Source organism: Ptychodera flava, chromosome 15, assembly GCF_041260155.1.
Source record: "Ptychodera flava strain L36383 chromosome 15, AS_Pfla_20210202, whole genome shotgun sequence".
NCBI lineage: Eukaryota > Metazoa > Hemichordata > Enteropneusta > Ptychoderidae > Ptychodera > Ptychodera flava.
The window spans coordinates 21,297,001-21,320,092 of NC_091942.1; the positions used below are offsets into that span (position 1 = coordinate 21,297,001).

General features: G+C 36.5%; 2 protein-coding genes across 8 annotated transcripts; one reads left to right on the forward strand and one right to left on the reverse strand.

Moving 5' to 3' along the window:
* Positions 1-884: 884 nt before the first annotated feature.
* On the reverse strand, positions 885-14,763 carry LOC139151524 (Golgi to ER traffic protein 4 homolog). Of its 2 annotated transcripts, XR_011556443.1 has the most exons (9): positions 14,611-14,763; positions 13,074-13,152; positions 11,798-11,879; positions 11,316-11,471; positions 10,469-10,607; positions 7,799-7,939; positions 6,840-6,995; positions 4,913-6,260; positions 4,053-4,457 (listed from the first exon to the last, which is right to left on the reverse strand). XR_011556443.1 is itself a non-coding variant. In XM_070724419.1 (8 exons), the coding sequence occupies exons 1-8, from the start codon at positions 14,718-14,720 to the stop codon at positions 6,233-6,235; spliced, it is 891 nt and encodes a 296-aa protein (XP_070580520.1). In that variant the 5' UTR covers positions 14,721-14,763; the 3' UTR covers positions 885-6,232. The 2 variants fall into 2 exon arrangements, 1 of the variants encoding a protein (XP_070580520.1); XM_070724419.1 differs by having other exon boundaries at positions 885-6,260.
* Positions 14,764-14,950: 187 nt separating this feature from the next.
* LOC139151522 (diphthine methyltransferase-like) lies at positions 14,951-23,052 on the forward strand. 6 transcript variants are annotated; one of them, XM_070724417.1, is made up of 11 exons: positions 14,966-15,075; positions 17,021-17,159; positions 17,335-17,612; positions 18,238-18,413; positions 18,903-18,981; positions 19,345-19,436; positions 19,810-19,967; positions 20,593-20,665; positions 20,986-21,051; positions 21,364-21,536; positions 22,269-23,052. In XM_070724417.1, the coding sequence occupies exons 3-11, from the start codon at positions 17,379-17,381 to the stop codon at positions 22,436-22,438; spliced, it is 1,221 nt and encodes a 406-aa protein (XP_070580518.1). In that variant the 5' UTR covers positions 14,966-15,075; positions 17,021-17,159; positions 17,335-17,378; the 3' UTR covers positions 22,439-23,052. The 6 variants fall into 6 exon arrangements, with proteins under 6 accessions (XP_070580514.1, XP_070580518.1, XP_070580516.1 ...); XM_070724413.1 differs by lacking the exon at positions 17,021-17,159 and having other exon boundaries at positions 14,951-15,075; positions 17,357-17,612; XM_070724415.1 differs by lacking the exon at positions 17,021-17,159 and having other exon boundaries at positions 14,967-15,172.
* The last annotated feature ends 40 nt before the right edge of the window (positions 23,053-23,092 follow it).

Genomic DNA, 23,092 nt, shown 5'->3' on the forward strand with positions numbered 1-23,092 from the left:
TACATCCGAAGACGAAACAACCGTCCCTCAGGAGAAAATACCAGATACATCGATTCAATGTACTTCAGAAATAATACCCTGCCCCAATATAGAGGGCGCTACAACCTTGACGCCTTTTCCGATTCCGATTAGCCGCTCGAGCGCATCTTTGAAAGTTTTGTATTATTGTCATTTAAATTAATAAAGGGACCAGAATCTAGAGATTTTTTTTCTGTTGGTTTACCCTTCCGTCCCCGAGACCCATGTATACCATAAAATCATTGATGTAAATGTTAATGTGTGTATATAGATCATTTTGACAAAGGTATTGACAAACTAATTCTAGCAGTGCACATAAGCCTTAGACGCAATACTGAAGAAATAGCAAATGCTAGCACTCCTGATCTGTTGATGTAAAACTTCCATGGAAGATTGTAATCGTTGAAAATTCAATACGATATGCACAGTGACAGGACATATTTATAGGAGGCCATTAGTTTGAGTGGGGACGCACTGTGATAGTTCAAGTGCAGAGATGAACATATTTGTGCTAACAGTGGTCCTACTCCCGGATACAAAGGTTCTAAAGACTCTGTGCGACCAGGAGATCACGTGATGGCGGTTCAAACAACACACATCTTTTTTGTGTGTTTTTTCACGTGGTTTTGTTTGTACCGTGGTTTATTTGAATTGCAGGTTTCACCATAGACCCTAAAAAAGATGGCTAAGCGCACTGGCTGAAGATATTTTCTCCCATTCTCTTCAGCAAAGTTATGTCACACATCAAAATATCTATCTTTTTATCAGATAAAACATCCCCATGCACGGTATGACAAACTTTCAGTATACCTAATGAAATTGAATAAGGTTTGTCCACTCAAAAAAGAACACATTTGACTAGCATATGGAATTTTACAAGAGAACTGTTTTTTATTTTCACTTTATTTCCTCCCGACATAAAATGAAACATAAAATACAAATTATGATGATGCTGTTTAATCCCTACACTCCTAGAGTATCAAATAAACAAGTATTTTTATTAACTTTAAATATCAAACCTATACTTCAGAGAACTCAAAAAGTTTCCTAATTTGCATATGGTCTGATACAATTGGTTACATTTCATTGATACAGGTATGGAGGCGTGTGAAATATATAAAACAAAAGTTGAAACATGAATAACTAGAAAGTTCACATTTCTCTGACAAGCGACCTAGCGGCCGATATAGCTCCGCTGTGTTTATGTAGAGAATAACTATTTTTGACACATGTTGATGAAGAAGGAGGAAATCTTTGATAGCTCAATGCAGTGGCCAGAAAAAAGTGGCTAAAATAAGCTGCAAAAATACACAATTGAAGATTTCATCATACTTTGAATATATCACATCGGATCATCCCTAGGAACATGTCAACCAAAGCTATCTGATGAGTAGTGTTTTGAGAATAAAATTTTCTGACCAAAATGGCAACAATTGCCCCCCCACAAATAAAAATTGCAGATTTCATCATAATTTCAAAAGATCAAATTGAGTTCATCTATAGAAACCTGTATACCAAATTTCAAAGCTGTTAGACCAGTACTTTTTGAGAAACACATATTTTGACCAAAAATGGGAAAAATTGCCACAAAATTCAAAATTGCAGATTTCATCATTATTTCAATAAATATCATGTAGTTCATCTATGGAAACCTGTATACCAAATTTCAAAGCTATCAGATGAGCAGTTGTTGAAATACACATTTTTTGACCTAAAATTGCAAAAATTGCCCCAAAAATACAAAATTACAGATTTCAGGAGAAATTAAATATATATTACTTAGCTCATCTGTAGGAACCTGTATACCAAATTTCAAAGCTATCAGACCAGTACTTTTTGAGAAACACGTTTTTTGACCAAAAATAGCAAAAATTGCCCCAAAATTACAAAATCGCAGATTTCATCATAATTTCTACAAATATCATTAAGGTGATCTGTAGGAACCTGTATACTAAATTGCAAAGCTATCAGATGAGTACTTTTGGAAATACACATTTTTGACCAAAAATGGCAAAAATTGCCCCAAAAATACAAAATTGCAGATTTCATCATAATTTCAATACATATCATTTAGTTCATGTGTAGGAACTCTATACCAAATTTCAAAGCTATCAGATGAGTAGTTTTGGCAATACACATTTTTTGACCAAAAATGGCAAAAATTGCCCAAAAATACAAAATTACAGATTTCATCAGAAATTCAATATATATTACTAAGTGCATCTATAGAAACCTGTATACCAAATTTCAAAACTATCAGACCAGTACTTTTTGAGAAATACATTTTTTGACCAAAAATGGCAAAAATTGCCTTAAAAATGCAAATTTGCATATTTCTTCACAATTTGAACAAATCTTAAATAGATCATCCCTAGGGACATATGTACCAAATTTCAAAGCTATCTGACCGGTAGTTTTGAAGAAGAAGATTTTTAAAGATTTTTTTACCAAAAATGACAAAAATTGCCTTAAAAATACAAATATGCAAATTTCACCACGATTTGAAGAAATCTGACTGAAGTCACCATAAGTAAACTGCATATTAAATTTCAAAGCAATCGGACAAGCGGTTTGAGAAAAGAAGATTTTTTTTACCAAAAACACCAAAAAATGCCCCAAAAATACAAATATGCAAATTTCACCACGATTTGAACAAACTTAAGTGAGGTCACCCCAAGTGAACCGCATATAAAATTTCAAAGCAATTGGACTTGCGGTTTCAGAGGAGAAGGCAATTGTTGACGGACGACGACGACAACGACGACGACGGACGACGGACGACGGACGACGGACGACGACGGAAATCAACCTATTTGATAAGCTCCGCGTCGCTGACAGCGGAGCTGAAAAGAGGACGCAAATGTGCAGTGTCTCGGGAGCTTTTAGCTGATTGGTCGTCTGAAACTCATTGTTGTTATTGCATTATTTTTCAAACAGCCAATCAGAAGAGCACTATGTTTCAGACTCCTTAACTTGCTGTAAATAATGATAATCTGCCAATCAGATACAACCTTCCGAGCCGCTGCACAATGCCAGGAAAAAGCTGCTGTTTTACCATATCTGTGAAATCTTCTATATTTTATGAAGTCTACGAAGGAGCTGGGTTTTCAGGGAGGTTGAATCAAAAATGCAGATTTTCAGAAAACTTCTGAAAATTGATAGGTATCCTGAGTCCTGGAGAATTGTTTCATTTGTGTGATCACATTGGAATTGGTCAAAAAAACTTTCTACAAAATCGGGCAACTAGTTCAATGCTCTTGTTGACCCGACGGTAATTATGTAATTGAAAAAAAAACAAAACAGACCAATATATAAATATAGTTCCAAAATTAGTCATATCAACATAATCTGTCATTAAAATTCATATTCCAAAATTTGCACGAAAATTCCTTTATTTTTTATCCATGCTTTTGACAATTCTTACACTTGTCTGTAAGAACTTAAGTTTTCAATATGGCTACATCAACACTAAATTTCTTTCATCAATTCGCAATAAATGTCACCTAGTGAAGCCATACAGAATTCATTTTTCTATTTTTTTTTTTAGTTCAGGATTTTGAAGGATGTGATCAAGGTATGCATAAAACAATAAATTTATTGTTTGCAATGATGTCAATATCTTTAAAAAATATGTATACAAATCACTATATTGCAAAATGATCCCCTGGACAGCAAATCTGCTTTTAGGGACAGCGCTCCCAAAGACTGAAATAGCAAAATACATTTGAACGATGAGATTCTGGTTTAAACGAGATGTGAATAAAATGAATTCTCTTTTGTTACACCTATTTTACAAATGAACATGGTAGCAAGTTAGGGGCTTTATAATGATTTTCTAACTGTCAAATATGTAAAATGCTATCCTGGCTGGCTATCATTGACAAGGCAGAGTTGATTATAATCAATTTCGTTGTGACTAAAATCCAATGTAAAGATGAGTTGGTATTGTACGCAATTGTATTATTTCCACAGCCATTCCCTATCTACTACGGAAACAAATACCTCAATACAGTTGTGTAAGAGACCAACCCATCTCCACATTGGATTTTAATCAGATTGAATCAATTTCTATATGCAGCATTTTAATATGTTCTGCGCAATTTTATTTTGTTTACATTTCTGCCATTGAGTTCTGATGTGAGTTTAATTTGTAAAACAAATGGAGTTAGGCAAGACCCAAGGGCTGAGGGTGACAAAAACATACATGCAACTGGTACTTATGTATCTGTTTCATTGTGTACATGACTCTAGTCACTGAGCACTTTGCTTTTCAAGAGGACAGTTTACCTGTTCACCCTGATGTCCTGTAAACAGGTCCACAATCACCATTGATAACAATGGGTTTGGGCTAAACCATTGTGGTGAAAGGGTTAAGTCACCCACAGAAATCACTCTTTTTCTTTATCTTGTCCAATGACTGTATTGTTTAAAGGCGGAGCCTCCCTTTAAATGGACGCCAAGGTATGGCGGCGTTCACTGTGTAAGTGGACACCAAACAGGCAACACGCGGGCACACGCTCCAGAAAATGCCACTTTTTAGTTTTCCCCGGCCGCAAAAACACAGACAGACTGCCAAGCGGTCAGCGTGAAGTTGCTGCCGATCGAACTCTGTGGTTGTATTCAAAGTTTAACGCGACTAGAAGACAATTTTTTAGGAAATTTGAGCGTTTGTGGTGGGGAATCAATGACCGTTGACGATTTGAACCGACCGTCAATCAAAAGCTTGCATAAACTCTGTTTGCAGGATTAGCAAAATGTGACAAAAGGTTGAGATCAGTTTGTGTAATTAATGTTATAGAAATCAAACATCATACTGGCCATGTGTTTGACTGGGAGGAGAACTCCACTAATGCGAGAACCTGGGATTGAAAAGTGCGGCTTTAAAAGTGCATACATGCATGCTCACATCATACAGTCGCATGATTTCTGTGAATGCTTTCAATCAATATCAGCTACATTTGTTTATACCAAGTACTTTTTTGACTGTTTTTGATGGCTTGTGCTCTACTAGCAAATATTAATATCAATTTGCATTATGCAGAAAGGTACAGTTGCTTATGTCTGGTTGCAGCGCAATCCCCCTTATTAAATTGCACGCAAGGGCTTGGCCTCATTGAAATCTATGCTGGCAATCAACTACAAAGCAAGCAACAGCGACTGTTAAGTTTCTATCTTTCACTGTGAGGGACCTGGAAGTTACAAACGCAGAGCTACAGAGGAAAATTCTCTCCACACAAAGACTGCAATGTCATGGTTATCCATCGCAAAATTAGTTACCTGTGTGCTTGTTTGGTTGCTGACTTTTGAGGTTGCTCATGGTTAAAAACTGATTACCGGCCTTAGAGACATGTAACTGCTGTTCTTATTGTTAGCTTAGCGTGTTTCAATTGTGCAGTGCACCGCTTACATAGGCATGCACAAATAATGTTTATTTGAGTGAGTGTCGGCGTCTTTCATCTGACTGAGAAACAAATCACACGATTAACTAACGACGTAAATAAATTTCAAATCATGGTGACGTTTACAATCTACTCATTTGTTGGACCATACTATCGTTACATTCAAGAGTTACAAACCCAAGGCAAAACTGGTATCTCCTGAGTCCAAATTGAAAAACTTGAACCCTATAAGCCTTTGGCGTCCAGTTGCTACACGATGCAATGGAAGAATCCCCAAAGGAAATGTAATTTTTTTCCATGAGTAGAGATTGGGTCCAGAGTTTTCCAGGTTTTGCAAAAACTAACTGTGCTTGCAAAAAATTTGATAGTGTACATGTACATTGCAGCTTCATTTCCCACAACATTTATCTTGGTGAAACAGATGAACCAAAAAACTTCAATGAAAAGTTGATTTCTCCATGAGCTATGTCATGGGAGGAATAAGCGATATTCGGGAGCTGAAACTGACACAGGTTGTGTGTGCATTCTGTGAATAATCTTGAATTACATATTCTTTGAAAAATGATCCATACACGAGGAAATAGCTGGAAAACAACCAGCTTTACAATCCAGTTTGTGAAGTTGGCAATAAATTATTGTACAGGTAATGTATAATTTGACAACTCTTCTTGAAAAACTCTGGGTGAAGTGATCAATCTGTGTTGTATCTGAGAAGTTTCATTGTTCTTCAATCAAATGATGCTGCTCATAGCTTGCTTTTCTAATCCAGTTCAACCGCACACAACTGTTCTTCTGGCTGTTCATCATCATCATCGTCAACAAAGAGACTTTGCAACAAATTCCCTGGGTAGAAAATAATATTGAACAGATTAGGATGAAATGTCCAGTGTGCAATGCCAGACCCTGGTAATTCATGGTCTTCAAAACACTGTATGATTTGAAATGTGTGTGTGGTGCACATGCTCATAGAGCACAGGGCACACGCAACATGCATCGTACTGTCTAGTCTCTTCTGTAAACGCCCTCCTGCAATACCAGTTTCTGGTTTAATCACCATACTTTGTAAATGTTTAGATTGCAAGCGACACACTTATGGATACCCATATTGACAAAATCTGTCAAGAAAAGTTGTCATTTGTGTCTGGTTACAGAACAGCGCTGACTGAATTCTATGCCATCATTTGACTGTCAGTAAAGCCAGGCACAGAGACTGTCAGTTTTATGTACTAGGAACTAATTGCATGCAATAATAATCACCTTGAATCCTTTTACAATAATATTGTCCTGATCTTGCATTGTTTTAAGCAATGAGGCTTGTCCATTTAAACTCATTGGAGCTTGTTGGCCTGTCGTATTTTATTTTGACTACAGCTCACTTATGAATCAACAGAATGAAATTTCAACAACTAAATTCAACCTTACCTAAGACTCCACCGACTTGAGCATTGTCTTCTTTTGGCGGTGGCTACACCAAAGAATATCTGTCCAATCCGATCAATGTAGTCCTTGTAACTGGGATCCCTTGATATTGACGGCTGGTATTTTTCGCATAATACTGCAAACACAGTTAGTTTACCCCTGCCAAGACACAATTTGTGAAAACAAAGCTTTTATTCATTTTGCAATCAACACTGTGTTAGGATCAAGGCTGATTATACATGTATTTCCCATGACACTGTGCTACACATTTTAGAAAGTATCTAATCTTGTCGTGAAAACATTACATGTAGATTTGACATTTTAGAATGTTTGATGATTTCAAAATCTTCAGTAACGAAAGTTCTCTTTCTTTTAAATTATTGTTTATTCATTTCTACTCACTGATATTCTAAGAATTTGCATCAGTGTGACTTGACATACATGAATTTTTCAACAATGGTCATACAAGGTATGGCAGATGTGAAGATATAGATAAATTCTCTTCTTTGTAACATTAAATAAATCTTGTCGAACGCCTGTTTCTTTCTGGTCATCTCAAAATAAAAATTACAAACTAAAGTTCACAAGCACTCATAATATTGGTAATTGTAATGTCGAAATGTAAAAATCCACACTCAGACTATTGATAGCCAAGTCAATTCAAATGAAAATCTGTTGAAAATGGTTTGAATGGAAAATTCATCGCATATTGCGCTTCTTTTTGGAAAAATATGACGTTGTGGTAGATCCGTCTTAGAATGACGACTAGACTGGAAACTACAATTCTTCAAAACACAATCAAACATCAATGAATTGACAAATTAGACCTTCTGCCATGTTCACATTTTTTCATAATATAAGAACAATGGGGCAGTCATTGGTAACAATACAATATTGTAAATCCATTTTATTTTTCTCTAGCCTTGAATGTCAAATTTAAAAAACCCACATTTTCTACTTACCCTTGTATTGCAAGTAGTAGAAACCACACAAAGTTTAACAATGGTTTCATGAACGGCGGCCCTGTCTCTATGTCTGGGTGTTTCTCTGTATACGTGTAAAAGACTACTGATGCCGTTTTCTCATTTTTTAAACATAAAAGTCTGCAAAGAGAGAAGAAATGTAACTCATGAATACAATTTCAAATTCTGGAGATTGAACAAATTCATGAATTTCATCCAAGCCTACCGTAAATGACACCAACACAGAACGACACCACATATCAGCTGAAAATGCTCACGTGTTTCATTATTATTGCAGTTATGTGTAAATTTGAACCTTTGCCACATGTTTGCAACTTCATTGAAAGTATTATGGATCAACATAATGAACAATATTCACCGGCTATTAACTCTAAAAGATCATGACGTATACAAATACGTAATTAGCTAGAATAAAAATACCTTCTTTGACTGCTGTCATTTTACCACCACTTTATATAGCAAGTGTAATTACCTTTAGCCAAGTCCTTCAAGCCATATATGCCAAACTGTGAAAGCTCATTAGATATGCAAATTATAAATTAGCTGACATGAAAATGTGAAATGACTTTAAATATTGTTTTAACCTGGTATAATCATCAATGTACATAGCATGTTTTGCCAACTTTGATCAAGTAAATCCCAGTATATATCCCTAATTAGAAAAGATCATTGAAAATGCAAATTAGGAATTGGCTGAAGGAAAACTGCTAAATGACTTTCAATAATGTTGTATCATAGTATCTTTAATGTATATAGCAAGTTTCATCAATTTTGGTCCAGTCACTTCAGATATATATCCCTAATTAGCAAAGTTCATTAAATATGTAAATTAGGAATTGGCTGAAGTAAAAATGCTTAATGATTTTCAATAATGTTGTATCATAATATCTCCAATACATGTAGCAAGTTTTGTCAACTTTGGTCAAGTCAATTCAAATATATATCCCTAATTAGGAAAGTTCATTAAATATGCAAATTAGGAATTGGCTGAAGAGAAAATGCTAAATGACTTTCAATAATATTGTATCATAGTATCTTCAATACATGTAGCAAGTTTGGTCAATTTTGATCGTGTCAAATCAGATATATATCCCTAATTAGGAAAGTTCATTAAATATGCAAATTAGCAACTATCTTTCATGTCACCCCTTAATGGTTCCCACGGCTGATATATCTTGGTGTGATCAACATTTGTAGCAAATCTCATCAAATTGTGTGCAGTTGTTTTTAATGTATATCCGTTTTTTCTAAAATCATTAATTATGCAAATGAGCAAAAAGTATGCAAGCCACACCCACCAAAAACTGATCAGTTCTTGCCATTTGCTAACTGAATCTATGTACCAGATTTGATTCTGATCTGATCAGCCGTTTTTGAGATATCGGACCAACAGACAGACAGACAGAACAGACAGACAGACAGACAGACAGACATCGCTGCGACATACGTGAGCAAAAAATGAATGGTTGACAAATTCACAATCCCACATATGTTGTCTTATTTGTAACTTTCTCTCTTTAACCCTTGAACCCGGCTCAGACAAAAATGTCCGCATGATGTCATAGGGTACCAGGGGGTCAGGGCGCAAAGGGTTAAAATCTTTAACATGCCAATGGTCTCTGTATTTCCAATGCATTCAATGAATCAAAAGCCATACTTTTCTGACTCTTCTCCATTTGAACTTTTGAAAACACCAGTTTTTATGAAGACTCAGTCTTTACTGTGATCGCCTTAAACTCAAAATGCTGAGCATGTACTGATGCCACAAGCTGTTCCTCACACTATACTTGCATCATCACTGTTTCACCCCACTGCCATGTGGAAAGTCCCACTTCATTATTGAAAACAATCCCCTGCTGATGTGCAGCGTCCTCGGAAGGTTATATCTGATTGGGAGATTGTCACTATTCACAGCAACTTAGGGAGTCTATTTGTATTATTCAATTGTAATGGTAAGATTCAGCAACCCAATAGGATGACAGCTTCCGAGACGCTGCACATCAGCCCAAAACAATAGGATCAGGCCAAACCATAGCAGTGAATAGGTCAGGATGTTCTGGGTTTCCTCCATTTACTGTGTTGATTACATAAAACAGTGTAATGGGTACCAAATCCTTCAAGTTTCTTTGCCAGTTCTCTAGAATGGGCTGCCACTAAACCCTGGCAAGTTGAGAATTTACCCAAGCTTTGGAATGTGAAATAATTCACATCGTACTCAATATCACTGTGGTGGAGGGACTGTGTCTATATGTACCCATCTCTACCATACCAACCTTATTATCTTGCCAATCTAACTGGAAATGGCATTGACAATCAACCCTTATCCTAACAGGCCCTTTGTCATTTCCCCATCAGCCAAGTCAGTAAAAAATGGTATTCAGCCAAAGCATACACGTATATGTACTTGGCATGGTATGTCAAAGTATGTTACGTCAATGAAAACCATGTTTATAGTATGTATTTGACAGGCCTTTGAAAGTTTATTTCTATGTTAAAATACAACATATAGCACATACTAATGCCTAACTGGTTTTAACCAACTTATCCCAATGGCATCATTTCAAGGTGGGAGAATAAAGGTCAAATGTCATTTCCACTTGGGAGGGCAAAGGTCAAAGAAAACACAAGTATCATGAGCTGGATACTTACTGCAAGACAGCTTGTGTTACAAACATATCTACTTCACTAGGATAGCCCTTGGCTGTTGCATACTCTACTAACATTGATGCACATGCTTTGCCATCGTAGGAATGTATAAAATGATACCTTGACTCACAGTAATTCTTTTCTGGTGAAAAAGAGAAAAACAAAGTTGATAGAATCACTATTATTGTTCTCTGCTATTAACTTTTATATGATATGTAATATAAATAAATTAAATAATGTCCTGACATTACTGAAGTGAAAACGTAGTCAAAGGTTGAACAATTTGCATTTAAATCACAGGCAATAGTTATACATGTGTTTGACATCATATGCTGTCAGTACCACACAGATATAGGCCACAGATCAACTGAGTAAGAAGTGTGACTAACTGGTGAGCTAGTATACTTAAACACAGAAAAAAACTGCTGACTAATCAGCATGGTGAGCAATAATGGGAATGATTGACAAATTTATTTTAAGGTTGTTTGCGAATCAAAAATGAAAGATTTACATTTTTTCTCAACCAAACTTTCAATCATTCTCTTTCAAAATCAACAATAAAAATATGGAGTCGCCGTGCAAATTTTGGTACTAGAGAAACAAATACCCAATATTTACCGATATTTGAAATTCAAAATGGCCGCCATCCCTGTGTTATCTTTATGGAGAAAAATACAATTCTGATCCTCACAAAATAAAGCTGATGAAACTTCAATTACTCTATAAGCTTCAAAATGAACTCCCACGGTGTGATAGACCAAAAGAATATTGTAAAGGTTAGTCCGAATATCTGTCCCTACAGTGCATTCTACCTTAACAAGCATTTGGCATTTGAATGCCGATGACTCACCTTTCCACAGTGTCATTGCAATTTGTTGATGAAGGTCAGGGTGACCTGATTTATAGGCTGACTCATTTTTGGCGGACCACTTCAAAGCAGCGTTGATGTATTGGGCCCTTTCCGGAGATTCTTGGTCGAGTAACCTGAGTAAACTACAAATTTTGTCTGCGTGGCAAAAGATGAGCATAAACGTCCCATGAGCAATCAAACAGGCATTGAGGACCTTGATAATTCAAACCACGTGTAATGATTACACTACATGTATATGATTGTATTTCTGGTGAAACAATACTTACTGAAAAGCTAGTCTCTCAAGAGTTTACATACTCCATTTCAAAATGTTAAATCTAACAAGCACTATGTAAATGTACCCTGTTTGTACCTCCATGTTAGAGCGCACTGTTCATAAATGGCAGTTTTCACATACTGTACATAGTTCTGAGGTGTTGCGACAAAAATACCTAGTATCCATGGTCAAGAGTAATGCTTACCTATTATGTCTTTATTTACAGTTGAATTTGCATTATTGAGAGCTTCTATTAATAACATGCATAGATCGGCTCCGCTTCCATGCTGTTATACGGAACAAAAAGGATGGAAAAGGAAAAGGAAAAGGAAATAAAGGGGAAAAAAAAAAAAAAAAAAAAAAAAAAAAAAAAATTATCCCCTGTTGAAAATTGATCTAAAAGTCAAATATCCATTCACATATCATATTTGGAAAACAGAAAATCTCACTGAATGACACTTTACTTGGTCTGGACATTGACAGAATTACTTTATTGTTCAAATGATTTATGGAAACACTACGGATGTACCAATAGATGCATCGAAAGTGATGGAAAATAGACGCATTTAGAGTGAGGGTATATACATCATTTTACAATGCATTGTGCAGTCACTATATGACACTGGTTACATGTACTTGTGTTTAAAAAAAAAAATATCACTGTGTCAAAATCAGACACAAATAGGAATGAGCAAATCACTTATGAAATTTATGGTCATAGATCAATCTAAAATAATTCAAGAGGTCATGCAACTTTTCTACTGGTCCTGCTTTCATTCTCAATCAAAGTTTCATTATTTTCCTCACCATCCAGTGTTCTGTCAGACCACTAAAAGCAAAACAAATTATGTCCAGGGCAAAAAATTGGTGCCCCAAGAACTCGGACCACTGGATTAGCTCACTCCTGACAAACTAATACCACACTAATACTCATGCAAGTATCACCTTTGTTGAAAAACAGATATATCCCTTTTCCTGCCAGACAGTAATAACTGTATTACTTCCCCATCAGCCAAGTCAGTAAAAAGCGGTATTGAGCCAAAACATGACGTATTTTCACCCGCTTGGCTTGGTATGTTATAGCATCTTTTGTCCAAAAAAAATCAAGTTTACAGTATTATGTTTTCAACAGCCTTCAAATGTACAGTATTATGTTAAAATAAATCATATGGAATACGTTGTGTTTCATTAATTTTAATCATCTTGACCTGGTGGTGAAATATGGACTTGGCAGGAAAAGGGTTAAAACTGATCATAGCTTCCCCCTTGCAGGATTTTTTTTTTATTTGTTTCTTTGGTAGAAGGAAATTCTATTCAATCATATTACATATTTTGTGCAAGACAGATATTCACTGTCACTGACAGGGTGACTTAGTTTTTCTACCCTTTCACAGCTAGGGTTTGGCCCAAACCTATTGATATCAGTAGCAACTGACGACCTGTTCAAAGGGCATTAATCTGAACAGGTTAAATTTCCATACCTGATTGTGTTTCAATAATAAGCTTGCACCAGAGTATAAAAGTTCTATAGCTTCTGCATGTTTCTTCTGTGACATATACCTACAAAAACAAATAAATAACTGATGGTTGAGAGAGCTCAAGGCATGACAACACTCTCTGGTACAATCTACCTGTGTGTGATATTTAATGCTAATTATTACAAACTCCACATCTGACGTAATGATAATATTTTTCCACAAAACAAAGTGGATGTGATATTTTTTTCATTCAATATTGTAGGAATTCCTTATTTGTAAAAGAATATGAAATTTCATGGTAGAAAGTTTAGTAGATTAACTTTTTTTATACTGTTGTTATCAGCATCACCTATCTATCTATCTATCTATCTATCTATCTATCTATCTATCTATCTATCTATCTATATATATAAAACAATATATATCACTTTTACTGAAAAATATGCATCAGCATTTACAGAAATGTGAAAATGTAAATAAGGTGCGAGTCGTCAGGTTGTCCCTGGTGTTAAACATTTTGCACTTGAGATATGCACCACATTAAGTCCTACTTCAAAGACAAAACCTCGTGCCAGCATTAAATAGTTTGCACAGCCAGTTGGTCGTGTGTATTATACCATCAACACACATATATATACACACACACACACACACACACACACACACACACACACACACACACATATATATATATATATATATATATATATATATATATATATATATATATATACATATATATATAAACAGTCACACACACACACACACACACACACACACACACACACACACACACACACACACATCACGGTCCCTCCAGAAAGGAGGGACCGTGCACACATATATAGTATACAGATGTCCTTGTGGGAAACTACAGTGCTCGATGCTATATATATGAAACATCTTTCAATATCACTCATGTGCATCATCACTGAAATATATATCATTATAAGCATCATCAAAACCGATATCAACAGTAAAGGGTTGACACCGTGAACTCTGATGTGATTGTGACACTGTACTAACTGTAGGGCCTGAGACAGGGGGAAATAACATTCAGAATCTCGACAGATAATTGGTCATCGGGGAGATTATTTCTCGCGGGATATGAAAATGAAAGTTTCGCCATGCAAATCTCCCTGCCAAATGGCAATCTTACACGTGTTCCAAATTTCATATCCATTTCCTGCACTGCAGTCTATTCTGTGCGATATTATCCAACATCCGGAAAACGGACTTGACACTCGCGTGGGGCGATAAGATACGGCGAAATGGCAAAATATTTTTGGGAGCGACAGAATTAACTATCATAGACAATGGTAGCAAGTGTAGTTTGCGACTTTTATACGTTTTTTTTCGACGGAAAACATTTTGTCAGTGTTTCCCCATCGTAAGCTCAGGTGTGAGTCGAACATCCCCATCATCATGAGCAAGAACACAGTGGGAGTCAGGGCTGCAGGCTGTCGGTCCCCAAGAGTCGTCTGAAACAGTAGAACTGAACAGTAATCGTGAAGGAGAAGACATTATTTGTTGAGCTTACCTGAAATAAAGGGTTCTGTACATTTGGTGGGCTTCATAGAAATTCCCTTCCTCCACACTAACTCTCAATTTCTTCAACACACGTTCAACACCACCTCTACTGGCAGCCATTTTGCTAAACTGGAAGCTTGTTGGACCGTATGCACAACCGTCACAAAGGTTTGCTTATGGAAATTTTGCGACTGTCATCTTGACATTACATTGGTGAGATTAAATTCGCTTGTACAATCATTCACGATAATCACTTTTTACTTTTCCTTCCGATCTTGGCAAAAAATCTTCGGTCTAACAAGAACAGTAATAGGTCAACTTAAGGTCAACTTAAGGTCATTATGGGTCAGTTTGAATATACCCTTGGTGGCGCCCTTTACAATCGTCTGCTACTGCATCACCGTCGCAGCAGGCTGTGCGGAACTTCCACGTGCCAGGAGGATTCAAATACATTTCATTCAACAGCAAGTCTACGGTAAAGTTTTGAATGTTTCCAACATCATGCAGTATCCTGTTGAGTAAAAACGGTCTTGCTTTCTACAAATACAATCAACTATTTCATGGCATGACTTGTAAGTTGTACGGTGCAGTGTATGCCCCTTAGGGACCGTCTCAGATTGTCGCAGAAGTTCAAGAAACGAAATTTCTTCGTTTAGATCAAAACCCCCTCCCCCCTCCCCCTAAACGAAACTTCAAAAGTGCGAAATGTTCATGTCTGCCTGAGATTACAATGTTGCATTTTGCTATAGCTACTATAGACGTATTCCCTTGCCACATTACAATTAAAGTAATCGATCAGATTTGAGTACTAACAGGCATTTTACCGTATAAAAGTTTCATTTTATTTTACTTTCCCTTTTTGCATCTCTTGTGCTGTTCTTTGTCTTTGTGAACACGCAATTTGTACTTGGGTAGGGGAGGTAAATAAGCGAGAAACTTTGACAAGGGGGCCCAGGCATGTTCAATCATATTGAAACGACTATGACCAGGTGCATAACAAGTGAGAATAAAGACATCTAGTGGTTAGAGCAGACGCTTATAAATAGCACATTTTTAAAAAAATTATACTTTTTGTCTATGTATATAATTTGATGAATGAAATGTTTAGAATACAATGTTCCTATCGGTAAATTTGGGGCACAAACGAGATGGAAACAGTTACAAATTTGTTGGCACCAGTGTGCAGTTTTTCTTTAATTTAAAATAAACACACGAAAACTTGTGATCACAAATAAAAGTGCGAAAGTGAAGTTCACTACTTGAATGGAGGTCAAACCCTTCCCCCCCTAAACGAATAAATTTCGCTTTTTGAACTTCTGCGACAATCTGAGACGGTCCCTTACACTCCAGTATTGTCTGTAATAAAACCATAGACAGGAGAGAAATACCGCAGCTTCCCATTCTCTTTCTCTACTGTCTATGGTTGAACCTGTAATCAAACAAAAACGTGACACTACTTTATGTAATTTAATATCTCATTTGAAACCGGAGTATATATAGAAAAACCAACAATTTTGTTTTGCATTATCTATTCGCATTCTTATATGGCAGAGGTTGAAAGACTGACATTCAAGAAAAATGATTAAAATCATAAGCAAAATTGAAATGACTCTTATTCAAAATATAAGAACTTTATTGCCAAACAAAATTTTGTTTTATTATATAGTTTTTAAGAAACAGTGTGAAAATTTCACAAAATTTGACCCTGCAAGAGTGGAGCTACTTTTTTTTGAAATCTGGAAGGGAGAAAAAAGAAGCCAGGATATCGGGTGATTTGCATAAAGTTGCATCAATTTCTTTATCACCCAACTTATGACTGCTTGTTATGCTTAGTGGTGAACCCAACCAATATTTTAATTGTTGGTTACCGAATTAATGAAAATTGAATGAATCTTTGCTAAGAAGTGATTTTGAGCTAAAGACGTTGTGTTACATTGTACATATTATGTCTATTGAGTGCCTTTGTATTTTCTAATTTGAAGTCAAGATTTCTGCCATCCGTAGTCACTACCATTTCCACAGTTGTTTTATTGTTTGTAATTGATGCATTTTCTTTGCAAAAATTTTCTTAATGTTGCCTTCAGAAATCCAATAGGTCTGGCGAGAAATGCATAGTTGTGCTTGTAATAGCGTTGATGGCGATTTCAGGTTTGTTACTAAATATAGCTGCACACGCGCGACTTTCGGACAACGCTGCCAAAAATTCGGACAAACTTTGTTGTTGCATGGGCAGCTGTTGTTGCAGCTTGTAGTCTGAGCCATAAAATGCCACAAACTAGCGTGACTTTTAGTAACCATTGTAATGCTAGCAGGTTTCATTTTCATTGTTCATGCGGAAAATGCAGACAAATATTTATTTATGCATATTAATGAGAGAGAATAGTGACGTCATTTGCGATCAGTGCTATTATGTTTTTCAGTTGAATCTGGAACAGGAAACCCACCAAATGTATGTTGTGCTTTAGACTCCTTCAGCAAGTTTGCAATGGTACTCCGGGAATGTTTTATGAAGTGAAAGGGCATCGCACAGCAGCTTGAATCACGGTAAAAACTGAGGAGGTAATAGGTCTTCATCAGGATAGCTCTCTGAGTCCAATCTGATCTTGGTGCAGATGTATGATAATGTGTACCATTATCAGTTCAAACTTCAAAATACAGACTTTTACCATTATATCAAGCAGGCTGGGGTTCACATGTGTATACCTTTAACAATTTGAATATTTACATTTGACAGATGTCAACATTCTTTATATTAGACATTAGAAGACCACAAATTCAATGATTAAGTCAATGGCAACTTTTGCTACAACCGGTACTGTGAAATCAGCTGCAGCTGAGACCGAAGAAACGCTGACTCAGATTGGGACATTGTGGCAAGGGGATACTGAATACAGTGCTGATGCTGTAGAGTGGTGTCCAATAAGTGGTCATTTGAATGTCTTAGTGTGTGGTACTTACCAGTTGGCCGACAATGAAAAGACACCTGACTCAAAGGCCCCTGCCAGTGAACAGGTAAGAAGTTGACGAAGGGGCAGTTGAAACATTGACTAGAAGGTTTTTCAGTGTTCTACCCTCCACTTTCTGTCATCTGATTGATCAATGGTATGTTGACAGGACAAAAATGTATATAATAATCCCATAGTCAACAAGGGCAAAATTTAGTTTTTCGTGTCGTTAATTTGTAAGGTTTTATCGTAACATGAATATTGAGAGAGGTATGTTTTACAACTTCAATTCCTTGTGTCGTCTTTCGCTGTTATGAAACTTTTTCCCATCAATACAAAATACCTGGTAGTGTGCTGAATAAGGTTAGGCAAGAATCATGGTGTCAGTTTACAATTTTACAAAAGTTCACTTGCTGTCTTGGGGATGGCATGGCCTTCAAGACCAATGAATGATTGTTTTGCTTCCTTTAATAGGAATTCGTGTGCAAGCATACGTGAAGTTTGAATAAGTCTGAGCCAGAGCCTGCAATTGAATTGACTTTTCAAATTGAAGTCTATTAGCTGTGATCAAGCCATGTTTTTGCAAAAAATTGTTGGTTCAGTCATAGACTTTTTACTAAAGGTTACTTCTGTTTGTGAATTATTTTGAGATGAGATTGACCTTCACTCATCAAACCTTGACATTTTCACAGATGGTTGATAGCTGTGTGGCCGAAGAAAATGTTGATGAACCAAAGATCAGAAAAGGAAGATTGTTGATCTATGATGCAGAGATATCAGACAAGTTTGACAGTGACAGCCATTCTGTTGCTGCAACGTTAAATGAGGTGTACAGGGAAGAGTGTGCCGCCATCTTGGATTTGAAATGGTAAGACATAGGAACAATTCAACTTTACATGTAGAGTTATTGAGAATTCCAGCAGAAAAGTTCAAAAAAACGTTGAAAAGATATCATGAATGAAATCAAGTTGCTTCTAGTTTGGCGTGTTGATACTTAAATGCTACCAATAATTTTTTCCCCCATTTCTCCCAGTTCACCATTGCATTTGCCAGTGACACAATGAAAACGGTTTCAAGTTTACATTTTTGTTGAATTAAGGTAGTGTGCGCCTCAGAAGTAAAAGATGTAAACTTTTGCTTAAACTTTCCTCAAATGAAACCTTTCAACTATTCTGTCACCAAATCAAAAATAGAAATCAGTGATCACCGTGCGAAGGTTGGTACTAGAGAAACAAGTTTCCTAACAAGTGTCCTTTTCTTACAAACCATTTGCTGATCAACATATTGTGCAATGCAAGCATCATTGTTCATGAAGTACCGGAGATCAATGACTGAACATCTTCTCTTCATCTTATAGGTGTCACCACACTTTAAATGGAAAACCCACCCTAGGCGTGGTCAATGCTGATGGGAATTTCCTACTTTACCAGATTCAGGTAAAAATTACTTTTCAAACCAGTGATTTGATTTCCAGTTTTGCCACATTTTTCACAAAATGTTTGCTCTGAACTGTCAATGTTTCTCAATGACCTTTTCATGGTTTCATAATTTACTATTTAATTCTTATTTATATGTACATCTTACTGATCATAAAAAGTGTTATGTGGGTTCATTTTCTGTTCACAGAGCGACAGTTGCTGACATTACTGACTGTTACTTAGAAAATTTGAATTGTTTACGTGACTTATGAACAGAAATACAAATTTTTTGTTAAGTTAACTGTCAGTTTATTGACTTGATAGATTTGATGCCATCAAGATAGCCAAAATAAAGTGGGCTATATGTTGTTTTAATTTCAGAATGAGCATTCCATAACAGAAATCGAAAGTTTACAAGTTGGTGAAGACAGATTGGCATTGTCCTTAGACTGGTCTACAGGAGTTACTAACAGGTAGGGAGCATAATTAACCCCGGGCTCTCCATTTATCACAATAATGACTTAAACATAGAACGGCCTCCAACTTTCGAAGACTATTGTCATTTTCACCATTTTCTATGCAGTCTCTGTCCTCTAAATACATGCACATGTCTACTACTCTGCAATGTGATATGTGACATAACTCTCAGTGGTTTTCACTATGAAAAAATTCATGTTTCTTGTTAGTCATAACAGAAATGTGACAAAACTGTATGTTTCTTCATAGACCATAAAGAATGGTGAAAAGAGCAGTATGCCAAGTCAACACCTTACTTTCCCATGTCCAGTAAGAATATACTACCGGTATGTGTTAAAAAGACAGATTGTTTGATGTTTGGGTTCACAGTAGCAGTCCCAGTGTCATCATAAGTGACTCTGCCGGTGAGATGACGTTGTGTAGATGTGAGCAATCGAGTGTCGTCAAGTCACGTCAATGGTCTGCACATGACTTTGAAGCTTGGATCGCTGCGTTCAATTACTGGCAACCTGATATCGTCTATTCAGGTGAGAAATGATGTCAGGCAGGTGAAAATTTTGCAACATGAAGTGAAAAGGGTGTGGTTTTTTTATCTCTGAATTATGATGAAATACTCAGTATTTGGATGTTTGATGGTCTGTTGCTACACAAAGGGGAGCAACATGAGGGGAAGGCTGCATTAACTTGCTTGGTACCTGAAACCCGAGTTCTTGCCTGACCAACTCGGGTGACAAACAGAAGACTTTTAATCCCCAAGGTGTGAATGTTCAATTGTTATGTTTATCTAATCCAGCTGGTACCATTGTAGTGCCAATGTAGGAAAGGCAGGTCTGTGAAATTGATCCTCTAGGGAAGTCGGGTATTCCAAAGTTAATGGAGCTTTCCCGTAATGATATGTTGTCATAATGAAGTTAAGTGAAAGTCCATTTGTTAACAATAACATGCATGACAAATTTTATGAATATTTAGTTCAAAAAACTCAACACTGGGAACTTGCTCTTTGATAGAACAACAATACCTCAGATGTACCAAGATGTTGTTAGAAAGGCTTAAATGCACAGAGAAATGCGACAGTCCAACAGTGGAAGGCTTTCATAGGATACTCATCCAACATTCAAACGTGTCACCTGGGACACTTTCTTATCATGACAGGTGGTGATGACTGTAAATTCAAATGTTGGGATACCAGAACTGATTGCGTCACACCAGTGTTTGTCAGCAAAAGGTAATATTGGAAATTATATCTCACATGCCTAGCTGGTACCGTGAAATATTACCAGATAAATGCCTAATGTAGCATATGATATTACTAAACATATAGACACTCAAAATTTTGGGTATCTTTGCTTAGAATTGACACCCCAGTCTTTGATACACTTTGAAATGTATCTTGTTTTCCTTCAAACTGATCTGAGATTGTTGTGCATTCTCATATGTCCCCACCGTGTGATGACTACAGTATTCAAATTTGTGTGGGACATTTTGTCGCGTCCAAAATTCATTTACTCTATGGTAGATAAGCGCTGTCATTCTTTTTCAATGCAGGCATGACATGGGAGTGTGCAGTATCCAAAGCAACCGTATCAGGGAGAATATCCTAGCAACAGGAAGGCAAGTTTGCGATCATCATCTTCGGAGCATGAACATAGTCTGTCACACCAGTGACAGCATTTGGAAATTTTAGAATACATATAGAAACTCTATCTCAGTTCATGTGTTCTTTTGATCTTAGAATGGCATATTCACAAGTCTGTGAACAAGAATCCTGTACAGTGTTCTTCAACCTCAGACAACAGGAATAACTCACCAAATAAAGCATGTGTATGTGTATTCTCAGTAGCTAATTATGTGAAATCCAGATACGATATGATTATTTGAGTCAACAACATAATCTGTATCTGGTCTCTGTGTTATTACCAACAGTTATGATGAGAATATTTTGATATGGGACACGAGGCAGATGAGAAACCCACTGTCGACAACGTCTGTCGGTGGAGGAGTTTGGAGAGTGAAATGGCATCCTACCCATGGTAACTGGTTGTTAGCAGCATGTATGCACAACGGTTTCCATGTCCTGGACTGCACAACCATCACTGGTAAGCTCAGATAATAACACAATCTTACATTAGCTGTCTCTGTAAGTGAACAACTGTATATTCTCATTTCTCATAATACTGTGATGTACATGTATGGTGTGCAACAAGTTGCTGGCCTACCTCTGATTAGGTGAGTTACCTGTTGCCCTTGGATATCTAGCAGTTTCATGATCAAGAACTGGACTTCTATATTCTGATTATCATTGTGCTATAGGGACACAAACTGTAGAGTTAACATGGTTATACATTCGCCTTGCTTTTAAACTTTATTAAATATCAGGGTCATTTGTCTTGCTTTGTCATTTGGCCTAACAATGTCAATATGCCAAACTCTCCAGTTCTTACTTTGCTTTAGATAGTTCATGCTAAAAATTAAAAGACTTAAAAATCTTTTATTCAAACTTTCCCCAGGCAAACTTTCAACCATTCTCTCACAAAATCAAGAGTGAAAATCCAGGGTCACTGTGTAGACAAATAGACAAATACTTAGCCTTTACCAATATTTGAAATTCAAAATGGCCTCCCTCCTTACATGTATGTTAAGTCTGTGGGGAAAATTTTTGATCATTTTACAAAAATAAAATTGTGAAAACCTTATTTACTCCATAAGCTTCAAAACAGCCCACACAAGCAGTGGAATGAAAACTTTTAGTAAAAATTTGAGTACAAATAAATGTCTGTCCCTGAGGCGCAATCTAGCTAAATTTCTTATTTATTTTAATATTTCTACAGATTCTGCACAGCCAATCATCAAGTCCTACCATGGCCATGAGTCTCTGGCGTACGGCGCAGATTGGTGTCAACTTCTTAAGCCTAACAACTCTGACAAAACTCGTCCTCAAAACATTGTAGCATCCTGTTCTTTTTATGACCATACATTACATCTATGGGGATGGACTTAGATTCAGCAAAGTAATTGGTCAAGCATTACATTGGAACAGAAGCATAACACTGCCATCACCTACAGGGGCAAGGTTTCTGTCAGCTTTAACTGTGAACAAATTGATAAACTATATGCAACTTTCAAAGGAGAACAAAGAACTAAAATCACATAATATAAAACAGTCAATGTCAATTACAAGTGTGAGAACCAGTGACTGAGGACTACGGCTTGCAGATCATTTCACAGTAATGATATTATTCAATACCCTATTCTGAACAGGAGTCTCTGATCTGAACTTTTTGTCACTTCTTCATGTGACATTTAACTGCTCTTCCAACGTTCAACAACAGCATCTCAAATTTGCGGTCTCAGTGCAAACTACACTGGGCAGTAGCCATATTTATAATGTGTAGATAGTGAGGTTGACCGACTTTTCTGACATATAAAAGAAGGATAAAACACATCTTATTTTCTGCTAAAGATAAAAAGAGACTTTAGCAAATTGCCTCTCCGGTAGCTTATATCTGCTCTGTAACAGACACCTACATTTTTATTTCTGGTATATATTTGGTTCGGGCAGTGAAAATTCATTAAACATAGGGCCAAAGTCCCTGAAGCTTCTATAGACATGGATACATGACTGTATGAAATTATCTCACTAAGGTCATCCTAG